The 24611-nt window shown below is 38.2% G+C and overlaps 1 protein-coding gene across 5 annotated transcripts; it reads left to right on the forward strand.

Moving 5' to 3' along the window:
• The first annotated feature begins 1797 nt into the window (after positions 1-1797).
• On the forward strand, positions 1798-24100 carry LOC6523743 (paired box protein Pax-6). Of its 5 annotated transcripts, none has more exons than XM_039377002.2 (10): positions 1798-2296; positions 2415-2746; positions 5720-5899; positions 9183-9348; positions 12450-12630; positions 13788-14439; positions 17739-17912; positions 18196-18471; positions 22168-22525; positions 23256-24100. In XM_039377002.2, the coding sequence occupies exons 2-10, from the start codon at positions 2638-2640 to the stop codon at positions 23854-23856; spliced, it is 2697 nt and encodes an 898-aa protein (XP_039232936.1). In that variant the 5' UTR covers positions 1798-2296; positions 2415-2637; the 3' UTR covers positions 23857-24100. The 5 variants fall into 5 exon arrangements, with proteins under 5 accessions (XP_039232936.1, XP_039232937.1, XP_039232938.1 ...); XM_039377003.2 differs by having other exon boundaries at positions 1798-2213; XM_039377004.2 differs by having other exon boundaries at positions 1798-2150.
• The last annotated feature ends 511 nt before the right edge of the window (positions 24101-24611 follow it).

The raw sequence follows: 24611 nt of genomic DNA on the forward strand, positions 1-24611 counted from the left end.
GTCGTTGGCACGTGCCACGTGGCGATTGCTTGAGCCGCGTTCCATACTCAGTACCAGTGCGAAGATAATATGATGATTGCAAGACAGATTCAGCTTCCTGCGGGGGACAAGCTTTTATGTGCTACCATGTAGCCTAATAAAAACATTTGTTTCCTCCATCTCCAGGCTTTTTTGATGTAATCTGTGCATATTAAATCTTGGGAATAATAAAGCGATATGGAAATCGGTTCAAATGAAAATGATTTTGTCTTACTTGCAATAATGAATCCTACATGTGCAAAAGTAAGTAATTAATGTTAATTCCAATATTTTGTAATTAATTAAAAGCAAACCATTTTCAGTATGGTAAGTATTTAGAAGTATGGCACCCCTAAGACCCTTACTATCAATCGTTCAAGCTATTATATACCAAAATGTACACGTTTTTTTTAAGTAAAGAAAACGAAACGTTTCGTGATTGCTAGCTTACAAATGTTTTGAAATTATGTAAAATATTTAAACATTAATTTTTTTAGAGTTGCTTAAAATTTATATTAAACAAAATACATACAATAAGATAAGATTAAGATTGAACTGGAGAGAATGCTATAGTGGAGTTCCCCACCTACCCGTTTCTCAGCTAGTGGAAGTGCAAACGAGAAATATCTATATTTTCTGAAATATCGGTAGAAATTGGGATAATAAATAAAAAACATTAACAAAAATTAAATTAAAATTATTAAAAAAAAAATTAACGTTTTTTCAAAAGTTAGGGCGAGACAGTTTTTGGCGGTTTGTGGGCGTATAACATAAGTTAACGTCTATGTCGCTGGAATGTGCATGCATTATTACTCGACATTAGCTTTTATAGTTTCTGAGATATCGACGTTCATACGGGTCCTGATCAAGAATATGGGAAACGCTTGCTTCTGCCTGTTACATACTTTTCAACGAATCTATTATACCCCTTTACTCTACAAGTAACAGGTATAAATATTAAAAATGCTGCAATAATATGCTTGGTTGAATAGAACTTGAATCTTAAATACATAGCCTCTTGCCAATAGCGGTATTAATATTCGAGTTTGGATAAAAAGCTTCCTTTATTCTTCTTTCGCGTTTGAAAATAACTCAATTGTATTGAAAACAGAAAAATTGACCGAAATATTGCTGATGAATTTTGCGTATTGCACTTAAATCGCATTATCACATTCAGTCGTGTAGGTGTGCGTTAGTTTTTTAATATTCCTTTCGAGCACTTTGAAACAAACAAACTTTCGTCTATAGTCATAACACTGGCCGTCTCTTTCTGGCCATTGGCAACACATACTCTTGCTTTGCGGTGCAGAAGCAGGACAGGATTTGCCTCTTTCGGACCCAGCCTCCACATGTGACGCCAGCTGATAAGATGGTACCCTGGTGGGTGTGACCGTGCTTAGGCTTGTCGACATTTTGCTAAACAACCGTACGCCTACACCCCGTTACCCGCAATATGGCTGTGTGTGTAGGCTCGCACTGCCGAAGCGGAAACGTGCGGGTAGTTAACGGAAATGTGAATTGCTTATTGTATCGGAATGAAACAATTCTATTGGACGAGTGTGCTACCAGCAACTTGTTTGGCCAGCTTGAATTCAAATGGAATGCAACATGTGTGTAATTGATGGAGGAGTGTGAGGCCGGGCGCCTTCTGGAGACGCGGTGAGCGCGGCAACCGCTGCACCGTTTATAAACAGCATCTCACGGGAAGGAACAACATTCAGTTCCAGAACAGGAGTTCCTTGTAGACAGTTCAGGACGGAACCATACCACTATGTGCTGCTGGAGCGTTTGCATTTGGCCTTTATTTTTAGATTCCGTTGCCGCGATATGCTTTACATTACAAGGCAGCTGCAAAACTGCACTGCGGCGCAAATAGCTTTTATCTTCCGCCAACTACCCTTACACGAGTGCGAGTGGGACAACTGGTGTGCTTTAGACAACGACCAATCATAAGGCTAGCCTATCCCAAATGGTGGTGAGTGGACCAGCCATGCTGGTTCTCGCCAATCGCAGGGGGTTTACTGCCTTGAACGCAGGGGGGTGCTGGCAAGTCGAGTGTCGGCCTAGTCGGTTTCTGGAACGGATCCGGACAGGCAGGTCGTGACATTATTATTTCGTTTTGCGCTTCATAGGTAAATACTGTTCCGCCGCCGTGTCGGGAAGTTTAAGAAAGGTTGTTCGAGTCACTTTCAGCCGTGCGTATAAATCTTTATAACAAATAAAATTTACCGGCCACGTTGGCAATCGTTACACCCAGAAATAACAAGTGTTACATGCGGTAAAAATTTGATTCTAATATTAGTGCAATCAAAAGTGGAGTTCGAAAAATGAACAAGTGAACTAAAACAAAAGCGGCTGCTCAGTTTTATTTGTGTTCTCGAATTCTTGACTTTTAGGTCCCCATGGCGCGATCAACAATAGGTTTTTGATCCCTGCAGGACGTCATTCCCAACGTCACCATCTGCGCAAATTTACTGTTAACTCTGGGCTCGTTCTGCAAGAGTTCTCGCGGCGTGCGGCTGAACACCGCAGTTTTTTGGATAAAGCTTTTATGAGCAAAGCAAAAATTGTTTGCGATTAGCAGTGCACATAATACGAACTGAGATCCACGCTTAAACTATGTTTACATTGCAACCGACACCGACTACTATAGGAACCGTGGTTCCTCCATGGTCAGCTGGAACATTAATAGAGCGTTTGCCGTCTTTAGAAGACATGGCTCATAAGGGTAAGCGAATTATTTAAAATGCCTGTTGTGCATAAATGTCTCTATCCGACCCTCTTTTCTAAAAACGAGGGTTAGCCCAACACCTAAGTAAATGCTTCCAATGGGCAGTTATTTGTAACTTAGCAGCTGCTCGATTTTTATTTACACATTTTACCAAAATAGCTTAAAAGCTTTTGGACAAAATCATTCGTAAACTCTTTTCTCATAGTTTGGCTCTTATAGTTTGAATAACGTATATTTATACCCATTACTCAAAAAGTAGAATGGAATTCCACATTTGTTATAAAGTAGCAGGTGAAAGGAAGAGTTTCCGACCCCATAAAGTGAACCATATATTCTAGATTGTATTACTAGACGAGTCGATTTATAGATGTCCGTCGGCAAGCTTGTCCGTCCGTATTGAAGTCGAGATCTTTGAAACTAGAAGAGGTGGGAAGGATGCTAATTTCAGTAACTCTAACGAAACTTAATTTTAAATTAAACCATTGCCACGTTAAAACTTCTAAATAAATTACACCTTAAAGGCGTGTAATAGTCAATGCCCCCAGAGTCCCTGTCCTATGAGCCTATCTTACGCGCTTATTAGCTAAGTATTGGCTATTTCATACTAAATGAACTCTTTCGTTTTATAACAAATTTATAATTTGTTATAATTTCAAATTTATTATCACTATTTTTCCCATTGCGTCTCATGCTGACTAAATAATATTATATCACATGATTCCTCTAAATTTCTGTAGTTGATGTGGTAGTCTATGCAATATATTTGCTCATCTGAGATTTTTCTTCTTTGATATTTGTTGAAGTCAGAAATGCTTATTTAGTTGAATTCTTTATTAATTTTGTTGTTTGATTCGACTTTACATTATATTCAATCAGGTCCTTTTATTTTAAATACATAATTTGAATTTAGAAGGTTTTATATTGATTGCAGTTATAATATTATAAAAAAAAAACAATAGAGAATGGTATAGTCGATTATCAGATACACGTTACTCAGAAATTTTAACATTTTCTGGAATATTTGTTCCAGAAAAAAAATAACAAAATGCAAAAAACAAAAAAAAATGGGGGTGTATTACAACTATTTCCAAAAGTGTGGGATAAAGTGTGATCAAGAATATATATACTTTGTATGGTCGGAAACGCTTCCTCCTGCCTGTAAAACACTTTTTGACGAATCTAATATACCCTTTTATACGGGTATAATAAGAATACATCATGAATAAAAACAACTTTGATCTGAAATTAAATATTGTCAAAATACTTGCGTATACTGAATTACTATATAAATATGTCGACTTCTTTGCTAAAAAAACAGCAGATATTTTAATCTTATTTTACAGTTTGCCTGATTTCTGTTACCTTTCTTAATAACAGTATGGTCCTTAAAGTTTCCTTGCTTTTGATTAATAGCACACTTCCGTTAAAATATTCGTTTAACAACAAAAACAGCTGTTATCACTAATTCGGGATAGCTTACCCAAATTAAAAAATTATTTCTGTCTTAGCGTACCCAAACGCCAATTGAACGCTTGATATAAGAAGCTGAAAATCAATAAAAAAAATCATATAATTAACTATGTTTCATACTGTCACAGCTACCGAGCCTATAAAGTATTAATAATATTCTATGCGCTCAATGTCTTATCTTAAATAAGAAAGAATGTTTTAGTCAGATACCCGTTACTCAGCTATTGGTAGTGTCAACCAGAAATTTCAACATTTTCTAAGCATATCGGTAGAAGTTGTCAAAAAACAGTAGTAAAACTAAAAGATATACCAACAATTTTCCAAAAGGCTTGTGCGATTTATGTGCAAAAAAAATGTGCTTGACATATTGATAGAAATGGGTAAAACAATCTATAAAATAAAGACAAGAGAGAACGCTATAGTCGAGTTCCCCGACTATCTGATACCCGTTACTCAGTTAGTGGAAGGGAGAAGGAGAGTCTTAAACACAGTTTTTCGCGGTTTGTGGGCGTTAGAGTGGGCGTGGCAAAAAGTTTTTTGGCAAATCGATAGAAATTTACAAGACCAATACAAAAATGAAAAAATTTCAAAACATTTTTCAAAAGTGTGGGCGTAGCAGCTTTGGGCGGTTTGTGGGCGTTAGAGTGGGCGTGGCAAAAAGTTTTTTGGCAAATCGATAGAAATTTACAAGACCAATATAAAAATGAAAAAATATCAAAACATTTTTCAAAAGTGTGGGCGTGGCAGTTTTGGGCGGTTTGTGGGCGTTAGAGTGGGCGTGGCAACATGAATCGACAAACTTGCACTGCGTCTATGTCTCTGGAGTCTGTATGCTTAATCTCAACTTTTTAGCTTTTGTAGTTCCTGAGATCACAGCGTTCATACGGACGGACAGACAGACGGACAGACGGACAGACGGACAGACGGACAGACGGACATGGTCATATCGACTCGGCTATTGGTCCTGATCAAGAATATATATACTTTATATGGTCGGAAACCCTTCCTTCTGCCTGTTACATACTTTTCAACGAATCTAGTATACCCTTTTACTCTACGAGTAACGGGTATAAAAAACCAAAACATTTTTCATAAGTTGCACAGGCATCAGATAAATCTGCATGCTGTACTTAAAATTTCTAGGGTTTTTAGTTCAGCGTTTAGACGTCAAGAATATACATTTATAGGATAGAAAATGCTTTTGTTGAAAACTTTTCACAGCATCTAGTTATCCTATAACCTCCAGGTTGCTCGAACCTTTACGATTGATTTCTTTTAGTAACCATTTACAAATAGGAATAAATAAAAAGCTTGGGATTAAGCAAGCGATAAAAATTCTGCTCTTTTTAAACAAGTGAAATTTCTATATAGACTTAGAAGCATCTAATCTCGCAACTTGGCTCGATTTTAAAGATCTATTTCACTGTCATTATAAATGATTTTTAAGCACAAACTGACTTCATGTTAAGAATTTTACCCTTTTGAACTTCTTTTTTATAGACAATGTGATTGCAATGAGAAATTTACCATGTTTGGGTACCGCTGGTGGTAGCGGACTAGGCGGTATTGCTGGGAAACCTTCCCCTACTATGGAAGCCGTGGAAGCCAGCACAGCGGCACAGCCCCATTCGACATCCTCGTACTTCGCCACAACTTACTACCATTTAACTGATGATGAATGTACGTTTTTATAACTAACGCATAGCAAAACACCTCCCACTTCCACTCGTTTTCAGATAGCCCGATTGTAATACTATTACAGTACATTTACGTATTTACCCAAAAAGATTTAAATTCTTACAAACGCATTTTGAAAAATAAAATTACTAAAACAAAGGACCTTCTTTACATAAGCGAAAAATAAATTCAATTTTTATAGATTTTAGTGCGGTTAACCGATATATATATATATGATATATATTCATTGCAGTTTCTTACCCTAAATAATGAGAAAAAGATAACAGATATTTTTTCCATCTTTTAAGATACCACACCAATTAATTAAGAGATTTGTGTCCGTTACTTACATAATATTTAAGGTTGTTGAAGAACTCAAATTAAGTAACTGGCATTTTAATAAACGCACCATAAATTGTTTTAACTTATGAGAGAACAGAATTTGTACATATGTATTTAGCATAATATTTTTAAACCGGTACTCATAGAGCAAAATTATGTAAAATGCTGAAATAAGAGTTTCCGACCCCATAATGTATATTTATTCTTTATAAGGTTCACTAGCCGCCTGTCTGTCCGTATAAAATGCTGTGATTTCAGGAACTATAAATTCTAAACGTTTTTTTCCAGTCATAGTGAGTCTTAAAGAACAGCTCTATTGCTGATATAAAATGAAGTGAATCAGTACTTCAAGTTTATTACAATCGAGATTCCCCTGCAAAATCACTGTATGACTATTTTACATATTTCATGGCTCGACCAGGTAAGATCTAAGGAAACATTTAAAAATACTTGTATAAAGACGTCGCGCTAATTTTTTTGTATTGCTAAACATGTGTCATGAAGATTTGTTATTAGTGTGAAAACAGCTCAATATATGGGTAAGCCCAAAGTATACAGATCAATGGAATCGCATTGTTCAGTAGCTGACTCCAAATCTCGCACATGCTGCCAATTATAGTCGCACAATGGGAAGAGGTGATCATCGGGGACAATTGGGCTCGGCAAAGACTTTCAAGACTGTGATGAGTCAAACAATAATTTACGAATTGCGGAGTAGATTATAGGCATCCCTGAAATCCCTTTTCCAAACGCAACCTCATCCCTGGCTCTTCGAACAGTTAAGTACTCTCTGCCAGGTCACTCTATTGTAGTGCACGTGAATCAATACAATAATTTTCCACCTTTAATGATCCTGAAGTGTGTGTTCGTTGTCGACGACCGTTTCGTGTAAAGTTGCTACAAATGGAAACAATTAATGGCTCTGGAAGCCGAAGTCGAGTAAATACAAACACACACAATGCACTCAAAAATGCCAAATGAGCCTCTTTAGCGGCTGCCGGGAACCGACACGTATTGGCATTGTATCCGTGGTCTTTGTAGTCTCACCCCGCAGTTCCATTTCTGTCCATTTTCGCAGGCAAGGAAAATCAGTCCCTGCCCCTGAATGGACGGACCAGTCCCCTAGAGGGTCCATCAACAGTTCATGTTGCCGGGGCTTTGTTTTTCTTCCCATCGGATTTGTGCTGCAATTACATTATTAATCCCACTGGCAAGATGTTTTTGGAAATGTTGTGTCCTGTCACACAGCAAATCACATTTTTGGAAAACAATCCAATTTCGCAGTCCCTGCACTAATACCGCAAGTACCCTCGGCCATGGCCACTTTCCTGGAGAGTATGAACGTGCCAGGGCGATCTCACTGTGAAATTCTCATACTGTTGCGCTCAAATGCATCCAAAACACAGTTTCTGGAGGGGAGCTATCTGCGAAGGGATCTGAATTTGTTTGGAGATCAACGTAAAAAAGCTGAGAAAGTCGATGGTCGTCCTAGCAATCCATCATCAGAGGTCTTTCACTCCGATTCTGAATCAGAAAGATTATTCGGATAGAACTGTGTCAGAAGATGGCTTATATGTTCAGACAAACACATGAGTGAACACTATTGTCGAGTTTCTCGACTATTAGATACCCGTTAGTCTACTGCTTCAGTGAACAAGAAATTTTCAAATTTGGTTTGGCAGGTCGATAAAAATTGGCAAGAAAAATAATAAAATACAAAAATTAGTTGGGCGTTTTTTGTATACCGATAAAATGTGCAAGTTTGCACAATTTTTAAAAATGTGATCGTGGCAATTTTGGACGGTTTGTGGGAGTTGGAGAGTTCGTTACAACGGTTTGAAAACGCTGCGTCTACTTTTCTTGAATTTGTATGCTTTACTTCAAACTTCGAGCTTTTATAGTTCCTGAGATCGAGGTGTTCATAGGGACAGACGGATATGGTCAGATCGACTCGGCTATTAAGAATATATACACTTTATAGGGCCGGAAAAGCTTCTTTCGACCTGTTACATTCCTTTCAACGAAACAGGTATACCCTTTTATTCTACTAGTAACGGATATAAACATACATATAAGTATGTACATGTATCTAGGTTTTGCTGCTGCTTCGTTGATTTCTTTACCAATAAAGCGGTAAACTGATACGCAGACTTTAGGATTTTATTTCAATAAGTCCAAATACTCGGAAATTTGTAAAACCCTTTCATTTTCATGCTTGACCTGAAAGGCGAGTGTGCCCATTTAGCAGTTTAGCTTTTTCTTTTTGTGCTCTTCTTCGTACATTTGATAAATACACATTAAATACGTTTACTATCCTTTAAATGAAAAACAATTGTTGGAACTTTTCTTAAAAATAAGTTGGCAGTACACGGCTTTTAAATTAGTTGACGAATATATATATGATCGTTATGTTCAATAAAAGCTTAAGAAATCCATATTGGGGTTATAACTAATTGGGGTTATACAAAGAAAAATAAATGCTAGAAAAATTACGGAGATTTTTAATTTTAGTAATTTTTAAGCTGCAATCCGTTTTCTTTAGGTGTATCATGGGTGCAAGGGTGTGTGCTTATTATTACTAAATTGTTGGGACTATCCAGGAACGGTCATTTTATACAAAATTGAGAAGCTAAGTCCCGAGTCAAAGGCTCAAAGACAGATACCAACGAAGTTGTTCTCCCCTTCAGAATATCCATCTCGAATTTGGGTCGACAAATATATTTTGACGTCTTTTAAAGCGTGACAAATTGAATTATCCGCCTCATTGGCACAAGCTTATGTGCATGTATGAAAGTGTATACACATAGCTATGCATCTGTATCTGGGTATCAGCAGATAAATTAAAATATATGCTGAAAAATGTTGCCTAGGAACTATTCTAATTAGATATAACACCTATAGTAAAACATATTTTCATTCTATTCTTGTTAATGTATTATTGCAGGTCACAGTGGAGTAAATCAGCTGGGCGGCGTTTTTGTTGGAGGAAGGCCTTTGCCAGATTCAACACGACAAAAAATTGTCGAGCTGGCACATTCTGGAGCTCGTCCATGTGATATTTCCCGAATTCTACAAGTTTCAAATGGATGTGTGAGCAAAATTCTCGGGAGGTAGGAGAATTTCCGTATATCACTTAATTTTAATTGAATAGAGAATACATTTTGGTCAACCCGTCGCCTTCTGTTGGTTGTTTTAAGAAATTATATCTGGTTGGCTTAACTGTAAACATAGTTAAGCTGCACAGAAATTAAATCAAATTAATATTTTTGGATAAAAAATTAATTGTTAATTTTTATATTGTGCAACACCACACTTCTAATGTATTGTAAATTAAACACAAGTTTCCAGTCACATGAGTTTTAAAAAAACAAATCAAAAAAGGATGTAAAGTTTAAAAAATTATGGTGTGGCGATTTATGTTTAAAAAAAAAGTAAAAGTTTGTATTTTCCACCACTTATCTACAAATTTTTTCAGTAGTCATTCTACTAAGAAGTACAACAACGCTAAGTACAAATAATGAGCAAAGCAACGAATGAATATTTAGCACACAGAATCCCAATTTTATACGGTTTCCCCTTTGCATTCTCTTTTTACTGATTAGAATGCACGCAGACAACTAATTTTTGTTAGGCACAAGTATTTTGACAAACTCATTTAGTAAATGGTATTATGCTTTTGAGCACGTGTTAATCAACAATTGTTTAAATTTAACTTTTTTGGATATTAAACTTTAATGAAAAACAAAAAATTAATTGATAGCCATGGCTAAAAAGGCTGAGTTAAGTTTATTTACAAGTTCATCAATGGTAGTTCGGTTTAACGTTGGAATTAAAGTACAAAACATTGATAATGAGTTAAATGTGTCGCAACAAACTGTGTATTATCAAATTAAAAAGTTTAAGAAACATAATGACTTAAAAAACCTTAAAAGAACAGGTCCTAAGCGCAAAACAATGATCGCTGACGACAAAAATTTTTTTAAGAAAATCCTCATGCGAAGCCCCAGGCTGTTGCAACGCAGTGGAATCTGACCGCCAGCCTTCCCAAAAGTGAACGTAAGGCAATCAGTAAGCGCACAGTTCGTCGACGTTTAAAGGAACAGGACATGAAGACATATATTGCTAAGGATGTGCCGTATATTTCGAAAATATACAAGCTTAAAAGGCTGAAATTTGCAAAGGAACATCTAGAGAAGCCGAAACCGTTCTGGAGAAGTGTTTTATGGACGGATGAAAGCTCTTTCCAGTAAACCTCGTCAAAACAAAAAATGTTTGTAAGATTGCCAACTCAGCAAAGGCAAAAAAGACGGCCCGTTTGTCAGAAAGTGAGCCATGGTGGAGGCTCTGTCATGGTGTGGTGATGTGTTGCCTACAATGGGTTGGTCCCTATATATTCGGCTCGATGAACCAAGGGCAATATTTGAAGACCCTAAACGAAAATGCATTTCATTCTGGAGATAGGCTGATCGGGAAATTATTTATCCTGCAGCAAGATAATGCTCCATGCCACAAAGCCAGAATTATAACCAAGTTCCTAAAGGATGTTGGTGTTACCGTCAAAGTCCAGATTTCAATTTTATTGAGAACATCTTGTCTCTTTTGAAACGCAATAGAACAGTTTCGTTATATTAAACTCGAGAGGAGACGATTTCTAAGCTCACATCCCTTTGGAAAGAGATAACTCAAGAGATCCTTCAAAATTTGGTAGATTCAGTAAAGGACCGACTTAAGAAGGAGGATATATATTTTATTAATTGTTTGAATAAGGAGCTAATCCAGCTTCATTTAAACATATTTTCATTGTATTAAAGGACGGTCAAAATACTTATGCCGAAACAAAAAATCATCATATTTCATTAAGTTGTTTATATCTTTTTAAGTTTCAATAAAAAAACTTTCGTGTTTAAATTTTTAAGTTTATATTACTTACACACAAAAAATGAAAAACAAGAGAGAACGCTATAGTCGAGTTCCCCGACTATCTGATACCCGTTACTCAGCTAGTGTAAGTGCGAAGGACAGTTTTTGCCGGTTTGTGGGCGTTAGAGTGGGCGTGGCCAAAAGTTTTTTGGCGAATAGATAGAAATTTACAAGACTAATACAAAAATGAAAATATATCAAAACATTTTTCAAAAGTGTGGGCGTGGCAGCTTTGGGCGGTTTGTGGGCGTTAAAGTGGGCGTGGCAAAAAGTTTTTTTGCAAATCGATAGAAATTTTCAAGACCAATACAAAAATGAAAAAATATTAAAACATTTTTCAAAAGTGTGGGCGTCGCAGTTTTGGGCGGTTTGTGGGCGTTAGAGTGGGCGTGGCAGCATGATTCGACAATGATTTTTTTGCAAATCGATAGAAAATTACAAGACCAATACAAAAATGAAAAAATATTAAAACATTTTTCAAAAGTGTAGGCGTCGCAGTTTTGGGCGGTTTGTGGGCGTTAGAGTGGGCGTGGCAGCATGATTCGACAAACTTGCGCTGCGTCTATGTCCCTGGAGTCTGTATGCCCAATCTCAACTTTCTAGCTTTTGTAGTTCCTGAGATCTCGACGTTCATACGGACAGACAGACGGACGGACAGACGGACATGGCCAAATCGACTCGGCTATTGATCCTGATCAAGAATATATATACTTTATATGGTCGGAAACGCTTCCTTCTGCCTGTTATTTATTTTTCAACGAATCTTGTATACCCTTTTAATCTACGAGTAACGGGTATAATAATCAATACTAGCATATCAAGCCATTTAAAAGTTTCACTGACAAATGTTCACCATTTATTTTGTCAAAATACTTATGCCGACGAGTGTACATTGAAATATTTGTTAGAACTACAAAAAACCGAATCACCTATTAAGAAAAACCTACATTTAACATCTACTCCTATGTTTAGCTCTATTATTTGTCGGCTAGAAATTCGTAGTGTGGGAGTCGAAGAATAAAATTAATTAGGAAAAAGGACTAATAAAAATGAAGAGCTAGCTTTTGCTAGACGACCGAATGATATTTTTAATGTGTGGTACGACAATAATAAAACGCTTCCCTGAAAAATCTAGTGATTTATCCATCTGATCTCAGTTGTTTTAGTAGGATCTGTTTCTAACCTGCCTGTGTAGAAGTGTAGACATTTTTAAAAAAGGATATATTGTAAGGGAACTAAATAATTCACTATATATCAGTTTATTTCAATTATAATGTTGCATTTATTCCAGGTACTATGAAACAGGAAGCATACGTCCCCGTGCTATCGGAGGATCCAAGCCACGTGTGGCCACAGCCGAAGTTGTTAGCAAAATTTCGCAGTACAAGCGCGAGTGTCCTAGCATATTCGCTTGGGAAATTCGGGATAGATTACTTCAGGAGAACGTTTGTACTAACGATAATATTCCAAGTGTAAGTCCTGAATAAGCAGTCATTCTTTAAATACTTAGTTACGCGGCTCAAAACAAATAATTGCGTGCAAAATGTTGCCTCTTTTTGACGCAGCCATTTTCTTTGCCGCTCATCAACATTTTCCTTTCCTTATTTTTTTATCATATTATTTATTAAGTATGCCAAAAAAGATGCCAGCCAAATGAATTGTGACAGCGTTGCTCATGCCAATGGCCGCCCCATGGCCGATATGCTGCCTGCTCGCCTTGTTCTATTCCTATTGACAGTTGTGTGGAAAATGTGCTCGTTCAAATGGAAGGGAAAATCTTTTATGCACATTAAACGACTAAAAGGGAAATCAGTGCTAGAAAAATGTATGAAAAAATACAATATTAAATAAATACGGCCCGTCGCCACCACAAACCGTTAAGCGTTGAAATTCACGCGCCAGTGCGAGGGGGAACTGCTGAATCACGTTTACATCTGGAATCGTATTCGGGTCGTTCCCAAACTAAGGGTGAGAATCGAGCATTCGGGTTCAAGTCCACACGCTGGCCGTCGGGTCGAGTACAATGCGGAAAATATCTATGCACTGACCTCTTACATGCGACTATGCTTGCGATACTTTCGATTAGTGCACAAAGTAAAGGTTTCCTTTGGCTTGAAGCTTGCGCATGCACTTGTTGTCCCCAAAGGAAACGAATGCTCTCCAGTAAAGCGGGCTCAGTTTCCGGATTGGTCCAGTGTGCCTCCACACTAGTTAGAAGAAATGATTTTCTATGTGGCTCCTAAACCCCCTGGCGAAGGACATTCCGCCTAATTTTTCCACTCAACTGCACTTTTCTCTGTTGTTCTTCCTTTCTCACTCGCTCATTTATATGTTTGCTCGATTATTCTTTTTCATTTTCGTTTTCTTCTCCTTCTTTTCCTTTGAATTTGTTTTAAAAGCGTTGTCAAGCGCAGGCATAGCATTAATACAATAAGAAACTGAATAAATTGCAATCCAAGGCAAGAAAGCAAACGTGCGTTGTTTCTGAGTGGTACCAGTATCAAAAAATTCTCTTTTTGATTTTTAATATTGGATTTTACTTGCCTGTGACGATTTGGAACTCATGGCGAAACACAATGCCGTTGGTATACAGCAGCACTAACTAGATCAACACAACCTTACATTCTAGGTGTCTTCAATAAACCGTGTATTGAGAAACTTGGCAGCGCAAAAGGAGCAGCAGAGCACGGGTAGCTGTAGCACAGGCGCCGGCAACTCGATTAGCGTAAAAGTGGGCGTCAGCAGCGGTGGAAACGTGAGCAACGGTGCAAGCGGATCGAGAGGCACGTTAAGCTCTTCCACCGATCTTATGCAGACAGCCACACCACTTAACTCTTCGGAAAGCGGTGGAGCAAGCAACTCCGGGGAGGGGAGTGATCAGGATGCAATTTATGAAAAGCTCCGGCTCCTAAATACCCAGCACGCTGCGGGACCAGGACCATTAGAGCCCGCCCTAGCAGTGCCCTTGGGTCAAGCACCCAACCACCTAGTAACCCACTCCAGCCACCCCCTTACCCAGCTGGTGCACGGTAACCATCAGGCACTCCAGCAGCAGCAACAACAGAGCTGGCCGCCCCGTCACTATACCGGATCTTGGTATCCCACCTCTCTGAGCGAAATACCAATCTCATCGGCACCCAATATCGCATCTGTTGCGTCGTATGCATCAGGACCCTCGCTCACTCAATCACTGAGTCCACAGAACGACATCGAAAGCCTGGCCAGTATCGATCACCAGAGGAACTGCTCCGTTGCCACGGAGGACTTACATTTAAAAAAAGGTAAGCTCTAAAGCTAATGGTGCACCGTAAACTGAAAACGAATTCTAAAATTGCGTGTGCCTTAACGCTACTTTTGCACACATACATATTTGTCCCAAAAGGCGGGTTCATATATTTACAGCAAATATACACATGTACATACATATTCGATTCCGAACCAGTTATGGTTAGAAAGATGAATGGTGGGAATTTGAAATTAGCCCAAACATGTCCCCGATCAATAAAATGTCTAAAGGGTATTGTTGATTCAGTAAGATTAGTACCCCAAGTCGACTTAATACAGAAATTCCCATCTGTCGGTAATTTTAATATTCTTTGAGTGTTTTTTTTAAAGCTATCCACTGTAAACTTTCGAAGTTTACAATATAAAAAACCATTTAAACTCCGCAACTCAAACGAAGTACAGGAGAGAACAAGAGTTCCCCGACTATCTGATACCCGTTACTCAGCTAGTGGAAGTGCAAAGGAAGCCCTTCAACAAAAATTAAAAATATCAAAACATTTACAAAAGTGTGGGCGTGGCAGTTTTGGGCGGTTTGTGGGCGTTAGAGTGGGCGTGGCAACATGAATCGACAAACTTGCGCTGCGTCTAGGTCTCTGGAGTCTGTATGCTTAATCTCTAGCCTAACTTTCTAGCTTTTGTAGTTCCTGAGATCTTGACGTTCACACGGACAGACAGACGGACAGAGAGACGAACGGACAGACGGACACGGCCAGATCGACTCAGCTTTTGATTCTGATCAAGAATATAAATACTTTATATGTTCGAAAACGCTTCTTTCTGCCTGTTACATACTTTTCAACCCTTTTACTCTACGACTAACGGGTAAACTACTTAGTCTAACCTTACCTATTTTAAAAACATTGTAAATATATGTACCTTTTAAGTATAATGCCAAACGTTGCGTCCGAAATTTCCAAAAGAACGCAATTCAAATAAAAAATCAGTTGGAATAAAAAGCAGAAAACCAGAAAACCGTAAAAAATACATCCATAGCTCTCGTTTTCCAACATTACAATCAGCACAGATCTTACGACATTTTATTTTTCTCAAAATACGCACGAGCGAACTTGGCATTTGCAAATTTTCGTTTGCTGATATGCCGTTTTATTTTTTTTTAATTTTCAGCTATAAAAGTCTACAGCTACACCAAAAGGTTGTCGCGTCGTGCGTAAATGCGACAGACACGTGACCAACGTGCAATACACTTGTTTCTGATTTTGTCAACGCAGCATGGGTTGTAAGGATTTTACAAAATAACATAAGAGAACTCTATAGCTGTGTGCTGCGACTATTAGATACCCGTTACTGCGCTCAGTGAGAGAGAGAGAGAAAGAGATAGAAGGAGCGAGTGCTGCTTAAAGCAGAAATGAAATGCCTTAACATGTAGTAAGAAAAACTTTTATTTAGCATTTACAAGGTATTAAATAGTCAGATTTAAACCAATTCCAATAGCCAAACAAAATATTTTTTAGACATTGACGATTACTAGAAAAACGCATAGCCGCAAAACAGACGATACCTTCATTCGAGTTTTATTGGGCGTAGCTACGTTTTGAAACAAAATTGCGGTGATCAGGCTTCATTAGAGTCTACGTGCTGAGTTTAAGATTTCTAGCTTTTGTAGTCCGTAGAGTCTGATTTCGTAATCTGTTCTAGCTTTTATAGGCGACGTCCATACAAATAGAATACATATACTTTATTGGTTAGAAAACGCTTCCTTTTACTTGGTATATAATTTATATATCTGTTATTAAGCTTATAATTTATAATAAATATACCTTTGGATAGTCTACAAGTGTTTATTTAGTTGGACATCATGGGATCTTACAAATGCATCATTAAAGATGAAAATAAAAGTCTACCCCTATTTGTTTTAGATAGCGTATTCATTTTTTCAAATGCAATATCCTCTTTTCGACAGAAAAGATCGTATCAGAAGTTTTTATGTTTAAGACGCGATCGACAATAGATTTAAACCTTTGCAAGGAGGACATTTTGTTTGAGTGCTAGCTCGCTCCTGTTGTGTCTCAAATAAAAATGCATTCATTGCATAATAAAATTAAATTAATTTAAAACTATATAAATTTAAAAATATTATATTTCTTTTGATTTCATCAAATCAAAATTTTACTGTATGTTGTATTATGGTATTTCCATAACATTATAAAATTCTAGCCCAAAGCTTGCCCAAGAGCATGTGTGTCAAGTCAGTGTTCAAGCTTCCCCAACCACACCCTAAAGTTTCCACTTTTGATCGAGTATAGCTATGGGGCAACCACTGCCATTACCACCGCCGTGGTTGACAGGTTTACCCTTAACCGTGTAGTTTTCTTTAATGCGATTTACAGACTCATTTTACAGGCGATGACACTTCATTAAACGACAAACCGTGAGGGTGGTTGTGGTTAGAGATGGGTTCACGGACGACCTAGAATGGTTGATTTTGGATTGGATGCTGGCAGGCTTAGGGGTGCATAAATAGATTACAGAAATACATATTTATAAAATTATTTTTCAAATCCCCATGCTAGAGCTCTGGCCTTATCAGGGTTTGTCTTAGCGCATTAAAATGTGACAGTGTCGCAGCGCGTCCCTTTGCTCGGGTTCGATCTTCGTATTCGATTCCACCTCCAACTCACCGTCGCAGCAGACCTACTCTCCGCTTCCAGATACCGTCAATTTGGTCGCTGGGCATCTGACGCCGTCTGTCATTGTAACGCTGTTGTCGTTGTCAGAACATTGCGATTCGCCAGCTAGTGACATGTGCTTTGAAGACACTGGACGGGGTCTATCCCGCGGCGTATCTCTGGGCTATCATCATCTATTTGCTTTGTCACATTCACTAACAATCAACGTCATTTCCACAATGTAGCACGGCTTTCGTCTACCGGTCCAAGCTGACCTCAGCTGACATACAAATGATTAGCATTTTTCTTTAATGTAGCCGCTGATGCAGATCGTCCAGCTGCATATTATCTCAATGCTAGCAGAACAATTCTGGTAGCAAATACTTTAACAAACAAATTATCAATAAGAATGTGTAATAATATTTATTATTAATTACTGCAAAATATATTATATTATTACACACTATACACACTATAATATGTTTCGAATTAAGAAAACGATGTTCGTAATTTTATCTCAATGCATTGAATACTTTAAGATGTATAAAAGATGCAAGGGTTATTATATTCTGCTTGCTGAAGCTAGCTTCTATTCTTATATTAATTTATAAAGGACTTCCAACCGATTCGTCTTATAATGTATGTAATTTATATTTGTATTTTACCAGAACTTGATGGCCATCAGTCAGATGAAACGGGCTCCGGTGAAGGTGAAAACTCCAATGGTGGCGCTTCAAATATAGGAAATAATGAGGATGATCAAGCTCGCCTCATACTTAAAAGAAAGTTGCAACGCAATCGAACATCTTTTACGAACGACCAGATAGATAGTCTTGAAAAAGGTAATAACGTTTTGCAAAATACATTTTAAATTATTTTTGGTTTAACATACAACATTAAAAGAGAACATTTTACATTACTTTAAAAACCCTTAGCCTGTATATTACGGAAGTTTAGTTTTTTGTGCGCGTATCAAAATTATTATGTAATATGAGGCACCTCACACCCATAAATATTTCTGTAACAAATTAAAAGTAACGCCTAGTTTTCTATCTTACTATTATTACGAAAGCAATCATTTTATTTTAAGAATACCTTACGAAACGATTTAAATATTGATTTCAGAGTTTGAACGAACACACTATCCAGATGTTTTTGCGCGCGAACGTTTGGCTGGTAAGATTGGTTTGCCAGAGGCAAGAATTCAGGTTTGGTTCTCTAACCGTCGGGCAAAATGGCGCCGTGAGGAGAAGCTCCGAAACCAGCGAAGGACGCCAAATTCCACAGGAGCTAGTGGAACTTCGTCCTCAACATCGGCATCTGCATCTTTGACTGACAGCCCTAACAGCCTAAGTGCTGGTTCCTCTTTGCTGCCGGGATCAGCTGTGGGTCCTTCAGTCAGTAAGTATAAATAATTTTGAAACTAAAAGACCTTGTCCTAAACAACTCGAATCAAAGCAACAGCAATCGATTTGGACTGTTTTCTCGGATATATTTTTTATACCCGTTACTCGTAGAGTAAAAGGGTATACTAGATTCGTTGAAAAGTATGTAACAGGCAGAAGGAAGCGTTTCCGACCATATAAAGTATATATATTCTTGATCAGGATCAATAGCCGAGTCGATTTGGCCATGTCCGTCTGTCCGTCCGTCTGGCCGTCTGTCCGTCCGTCTGTCTGTCCGTATGAACGTCGAGATCTCAGGAACTACAAAAGCTAGAAAGTTGAGACTAAGCACACAGACTCCAGAGACATAGACGCAGCGCAAGTTTGTCGATTCATGTTGCTACGCCCACTCTAACGCCCACAAACCGCCCAAAACTGCGACGCCCACACTTTTGAAAAATGTTTTAATATTTTTTCATTTTTGTATTGGTCTTGTAAACTTCTATCGATTTGCAAAAAAACTTTTTGCCACGCCCACTCTAACGCCCACAAACCGCCCAAAACTGCCACGCCCACACTTTTGAAAAATGTTTTAATATTTTTTCATTTTTGTAGTGGTCTTGAAAATTTCTATCGATTTGCAAAAAATCTTTTTGCCACGCCCACTCTAACGCCCACAAACCGCCCAAAACTGCCACGCCCACACTTTTGAAAAATGTTTTAATATTTTTTCATTTTTGTAGTGGTCTTGAAAATTTCTATCGATTTGCAAAAAATCTTTTTGCCACGCCCACTCTAACGCCCACAAACCGCCAAAAACTGTCCTTCGCACTTACACTAGCTGAATAACGGGTATCAGATAGTCGGGGAACTCGACTATAGCGTTCTCTCTTGTTTTAATTTAATACACTTGTGTAGGGTATTATATTTTAAGTCCGCAGTCTTGGACAGATATTTCAACCCTTTTTAGTAATAGGTTAGGTTAAGTTAGGTTTAGGTTTATTTATATTTATTTATAATATTCTGGGTACGAAAGACATTATAAATTTTCCCGTAATCCAGAAAGTTTAATTGTTTTCAATATATTTTTTTAAAATCTCTTTTAATGGACTAAAATGTTATAACATCTGTTTATATGTTCTCTGCATAAGGGTGCTGCGGTTATAGTTTAAGCACTTTTGACTTTGCTCTTTGAATCAGATCTATTCTTATTTAAAAGTCATATTTCCAAATAGGCCCTATGACTTCTTTGACGAGGATAAATTTAAATATTTGAACCGTAACTGGGAGAGCACTTATTAATAAGAAAAATTCAGTATTCGGTTCCTTTTTTTTATTTGTTGCTGCTTTGCTTCCCAATGAAACATTTTGTGAGTGCTGCTCCTTAGTCGCTGCTGCCAGGGCATATCTGCCGTTATAGGGGGTATGGACTATTTCAAGGAACTATGATAACTCGGTCTAATGGTTTGATGCACTTGTATGCTTTGCGAAAGCAGCTTAATATTATAGATTAGGGCTTCAAGCCATACTTTGTCAAACGCCTCAGCCACATCTAGCATGTAAATATTACAGTACAATGCTCCCTATGTTTGAAAACCGTTTTAATTTTGAAGGTGATGCGATTGACTTCTCTAGCAGTACTATCAGGGCCAGCGGGTCAGTTTCATTTGGGGTGGGGATGGGATTTGCTTGCTTTTGCTTTTCTTTTTTGTAAGACAGGGCAAATACACTTGTTCGTTTCTCATTTTTTACAATAAACTCGTCCATCATTTTTTCTAAGTCAAGACGCCGTTGGACATAATTGCATAATGCAGCACAATGACAACGTGTAGTGTCAGTAGTGTTACGTGGCATAGATTTTCTTATATGTATGTTTAAATCGATATTAAACGTACGCTATTGGTTCAGCTACAGCCAATCATATGCTTTCTATTAGGCCGGGGTTTAAATTAAAAATGTATATATCGCATATACCTACATATGTATATCCATACATTTGAGATCTAATTGCATGTGATTTCCCGAAGAAGACTTGCTTTTCCCTTACTAAATGCTCAATATATCTGTTAATGTGACTTCGTAGTATTAAGCCAAAGCTTTGCATGTTTGTTTCAGAACGCGCCTATTCCAACACCTGTCACGTGCTGACCCATATTTGTACCATATTGTGCCGTCTCTTTTAGGTGAGGTGCGGTAAGATGCCGATGCACTTGCTGGAGAACTGCAGCAAGCCACCGGCACTCTAAGTGCACCCGCTAAACACCGGGTGTCTGTCAGCACCCGGGTGTTTGTAGACACTCTATTTTTAGCAATGACAAACAACCGGTTGTTTTGCCCGGGTGTCTGCTGTCCAATGAAGTTTAGGGTGAGCGCAAGCAACGATCGGCCGCAGGTACTTTTCTGTATGCATTAAAATTGTATGGAAGCGAGACGGTATCAGAAATTAAGGGTAAAAGGAAACACCCAAGGAAAAGGTCGTGCACATGTTTTTGCGTTTTAATGTATCTAATGTCTTAACAAAAAACAAATTTATATACATATTATTAAATAATATATTATATGTATGTATATGTATATTATATAATTTTATAACTTAATAAACACTATTCTATTTCTATTGTTATACCCGTTACTCGTAGAGTAAAAGGTATACTAGATTCGTTGAAAGGATAAAACAGGCAGAAGGAAGCGTGGTAGCAGTTTTGGGCGGTTTGTGGGCGTTAGAGTGGGCGTGGCAACATGAATCGACAAACTTGCGCTGCTTCTATGTCCCTGGAGTCAGTATGCTTAATGTCAACTTTCTAGCTTTTGTAGTTCCTGAGATCTCGACGTTCATACGGACGGACAAACGGACAGACGGACGGACAGACGAACATGGTCAGATCGACTCGGTTATTGATCTTGATCAAGAATATATATACTTTATATGGTCGGAAACGCTTCCTTCTGCCTGTTACATACTTTTCAACGAATCTAGTATACCCTTTTACTCTACGAGTAACGGGTATAATAAAAAGAAATGTATATTTCGTGTTGGTTAAATTTCTGTAAAAAGAATGCAAAAAGGAGGAGCCTATCTATAGATTTTAGGCATAATCTATTTCGTTCTTCAGTAATTATGTTACCACAGACACTCGAGTGTCTACCAGACACCCGGGTGTTTCCAAGACAAAAGGCACTTACCTTTTTCTGACTGCTTGCCTTCTCTACCCTTCGTTATGAGTGGCGAGTGTGATCGGCACCCGCGACGTAGGAGGCCGCATTGATTCGGGTGCGTGGACACCAGGGTGTTTGCAGACACCCGAATATTTTGAGCGGGTGTTTGTAAGTACCCGCGATGACCGGTGCAAGTGGCACCCAATACTCAAATTTGTTGAGTGTGATTGGGGTGGCAAAAAATGCCACTCTTGCAGTTCTCTGTCGCCCAATTGGTTTTTAAATTTTGAAATCTTGAACTAAAGTCTATTTATTCATAACTAAGCACATGTTCTTATGATTGCCTTAATTATTATTATTTATTATTTTTTTGTTTATTTTTTATCTTAGATAGCTTTTTATGTCAGAAAGCTCTCTGCTTCTCGAACGCTCGACAATGTATTTTATAAAGCTTTGTGACCAAGTATGACAAGTGATTTTAAATGTGTTACTAAAATTTGGGAATTATCGTATAATGCAAATAAATAACTGATTTTCCTTTTTCCTTCATATTTAGGTACCATTAATGGTTTATCGTCTCCAAACAACACCTTGTCTACTAATAGTAATGCTCCCACGCTTGGTGCTCGGATTGATGGCTCTGGAAGTCCTATATTAGTCCCGCACATTCGAACCGGCTGCACCTCTGACACTGCCAGTGGTCGTCACAGTGAAGATTGCAGAAGAGTTTGTTCTCCATGCCCGCTTGGCATTGGCGGCCATCAAAATACCCATCATATCCAGAGCACTGGCCACATTCAAACACATGCACTTGTTCCTGCTATTTCGCCACGACTTAATTTTAATAGTGGTAGCTTCGGGGCGATGTACTCCAACATTCATCATACGGCGTTATCTATGAGCGATTCCTATGGGTAAGCATATTCAGCAACCAGAGTTTACAAATTATTCAGTCTGAAGATTAGCTATTGCTGGAAAAATAGTTAAACAGTTAAAAACCAGTGTTATAAAAGATCTGCCACGTCTACACTTCTTTAACGATTTTTAATTGATACACTTATGCATACATTCACGCAGGATCATTATATATTAGGCATACAAAATAAGAGAGAATGCTATAATCGCGTTCCCCGACTATCTGATACCCGTTACTCATCTAGTGGGTGTGCGAAAAGAAATTTTAACACTGAACGTTTTTGCTGGTTTGTGGGCGTTAGAGTGGGCGTGGCAAAAAGATTTTTGGAAAATCGAGAAAAATGTACAAGACTAAGTAAAATGTGAAAAATACCGAATCAATTTTCAAAAGTGTGGGCGTTAGGGGGGGCGTGACAAAAAGTATTTCGATAGAAAGTTACAATACTAATAAAAAATGAAAAATATCAAATTATTTTCAAAAGTGTGGGCGTGGCAGTTTTGGGCGGTATGTGGGCTTTAGAGTGGGCGTGGCAACGTGAATCGACAAGCTTGTGCTGCGTATATGGAGTCTGTATGCTTAGTCTTTATAGCTTTTATAGTTCCTGAGATCTCGACGTTCATACGGACGGACTGTTAAGTTTGCTTGTATGTAAATATGCAGTGATAGAATGTTTTTAATAAACCAATAATCTTGTGAAAATCAATGTTAAATGGTTTTGTTTTTTCCAGTGCGGTTACGCCAATTCCAAGCTTCAGCCATTCATCCGTCGGTCCGCTGGCTCCGCCATCGCCAATACCGCAACAGGGCAATCTAACGCCTCCCTCGTTATATCCGTGCCACATGGCACTACGACCGCCTCCTATGGCTCCCGCTCACCAACACATCGTCACGGGTGACGGAAGCAGCCCTGCTGCCGGCGGCCTAGCCAGTGCCCAATCTGGGAATTCGGGAGCAAACTGCAACGGATCGGGATACGAAGTGCTATCCGCCTACGCATTGCCGCCGCCCCCTATGACGCCGAGCTCTGCTGCTGTTTCAAACTTCTCAGCCGCCTCCAGTACCAGCGCCAATGTTACCCCCCATCACACTGCATCCCAGGAACCATGCCCCTCCCCTTGTTCCAGCGCGAGCCACTTGGGAGTTGCCCACAGTTCTGGGTTCGCATCCGACCCGATTTCACCTGCTGTAAATTCGTATGCACATATGAGCTACAATTACGCGTCGTCCGGCAACAACATGGCGCCCTCCTCCACCGGGGGTTCAGCAGCGCACGTTGCCCCAGGAAAACAACAGTTCTTTGCCTCCTGTTTTTACTCACCGTGGGTCTAAAAACAGTCTGGAGATTCAGTGAGAAGCACTGTAAAAGGGACTATTTATATAGTTCAGCTCTTTCTTAAAGAGATGACCGAAATCGAATTTACATATCTCTTGAAAAATAATGGAGGTTGTAGAAAAATGCATATGTATAAATTATATAGTTCCGCCCATTAAATCCGATCTATAGTGTAGAATAATTGGTGTAAATTAAATTATATAATTTTGACAAATAAAATGAAAAAATGTTGTTTCCTTATAATTCTTAAGTATTTCGCTTGAAGACTTCAATTTGCAAAAGCTTGATCTGTTAAAACATCGTTTCTAAAAATTCAATAAATTTAAAAAGAAACCACATAGATAATTTTTTATGTGCAACTTTAAATATAAAAAATTTTACCAACAACCATTCACGACATCTTTTAAATTCAAATCAAACAACACAATTACCATTAAGACAAATCGGTTTATGAGTAAAAGTAATATGCAATATGTTAGTATAAGGCAAAGACTTAGTATTGGAGTATTAAAGTATTAGTGTAAAAAAGTCAGTGCTCAGCCGCTGCCGCTTTGAGGTACACCCACGCAAGTCACATTTTGATATAGCAATTTTAACACTTTTGTATATGCTTGTTCTGCATTATTCAATGTGTCATAACTGTACAAAAAAGCATCGATACCCATTCTAAGCCATTGACTTTGTAATATATATGTATATATACGAATTTTACAAGAATATCTATCCTTACAGAAAGTCAGACAGAGTGTGC

The sequence above is a fragment of the Drosophila yakuba genome, chromosome 4 (assembly GCF_016746365.2).
Source record: "Drosophila yakuba strain Tai18E2 chromosome 4, Prin_Dyak_Tai18E2_2.1, whole genome shotgun sequence".
Lineage (NCBI taxonomy): Eukaryota > Metazoa > Arthropoda > Insecta > Diptera > Drosophilidae > Drosophila > Drosophila yakuba.

What these genes read in the sequence shown, in the direction of transcription:
- LOC6523743 (XM_002099582.4), top strand. Translation starts at nt 2,638, where the DNA reads ATGTTTACATTGCAACCGACACCGACTACTATAGGAACCGTGGTTCCT. An exon ending in CTAACGATAATATTCCAAGT is followed by an intron (nt 12,631 to 13,787) that starts GTAAGTCCTGAA and finishes CTTACATTCTAG; the next exon opens with GTGTCTTCAATAAACCGTGT. An exon ending in TCTATGAGCGATTCCTATGG is followed by an intron (nt 22,526 to 23,255) that starts GTAAGCATATTC and finishes TGTTTTTTCCAG; the next exon opens with TGCGGTTACGCCAATTCCAA.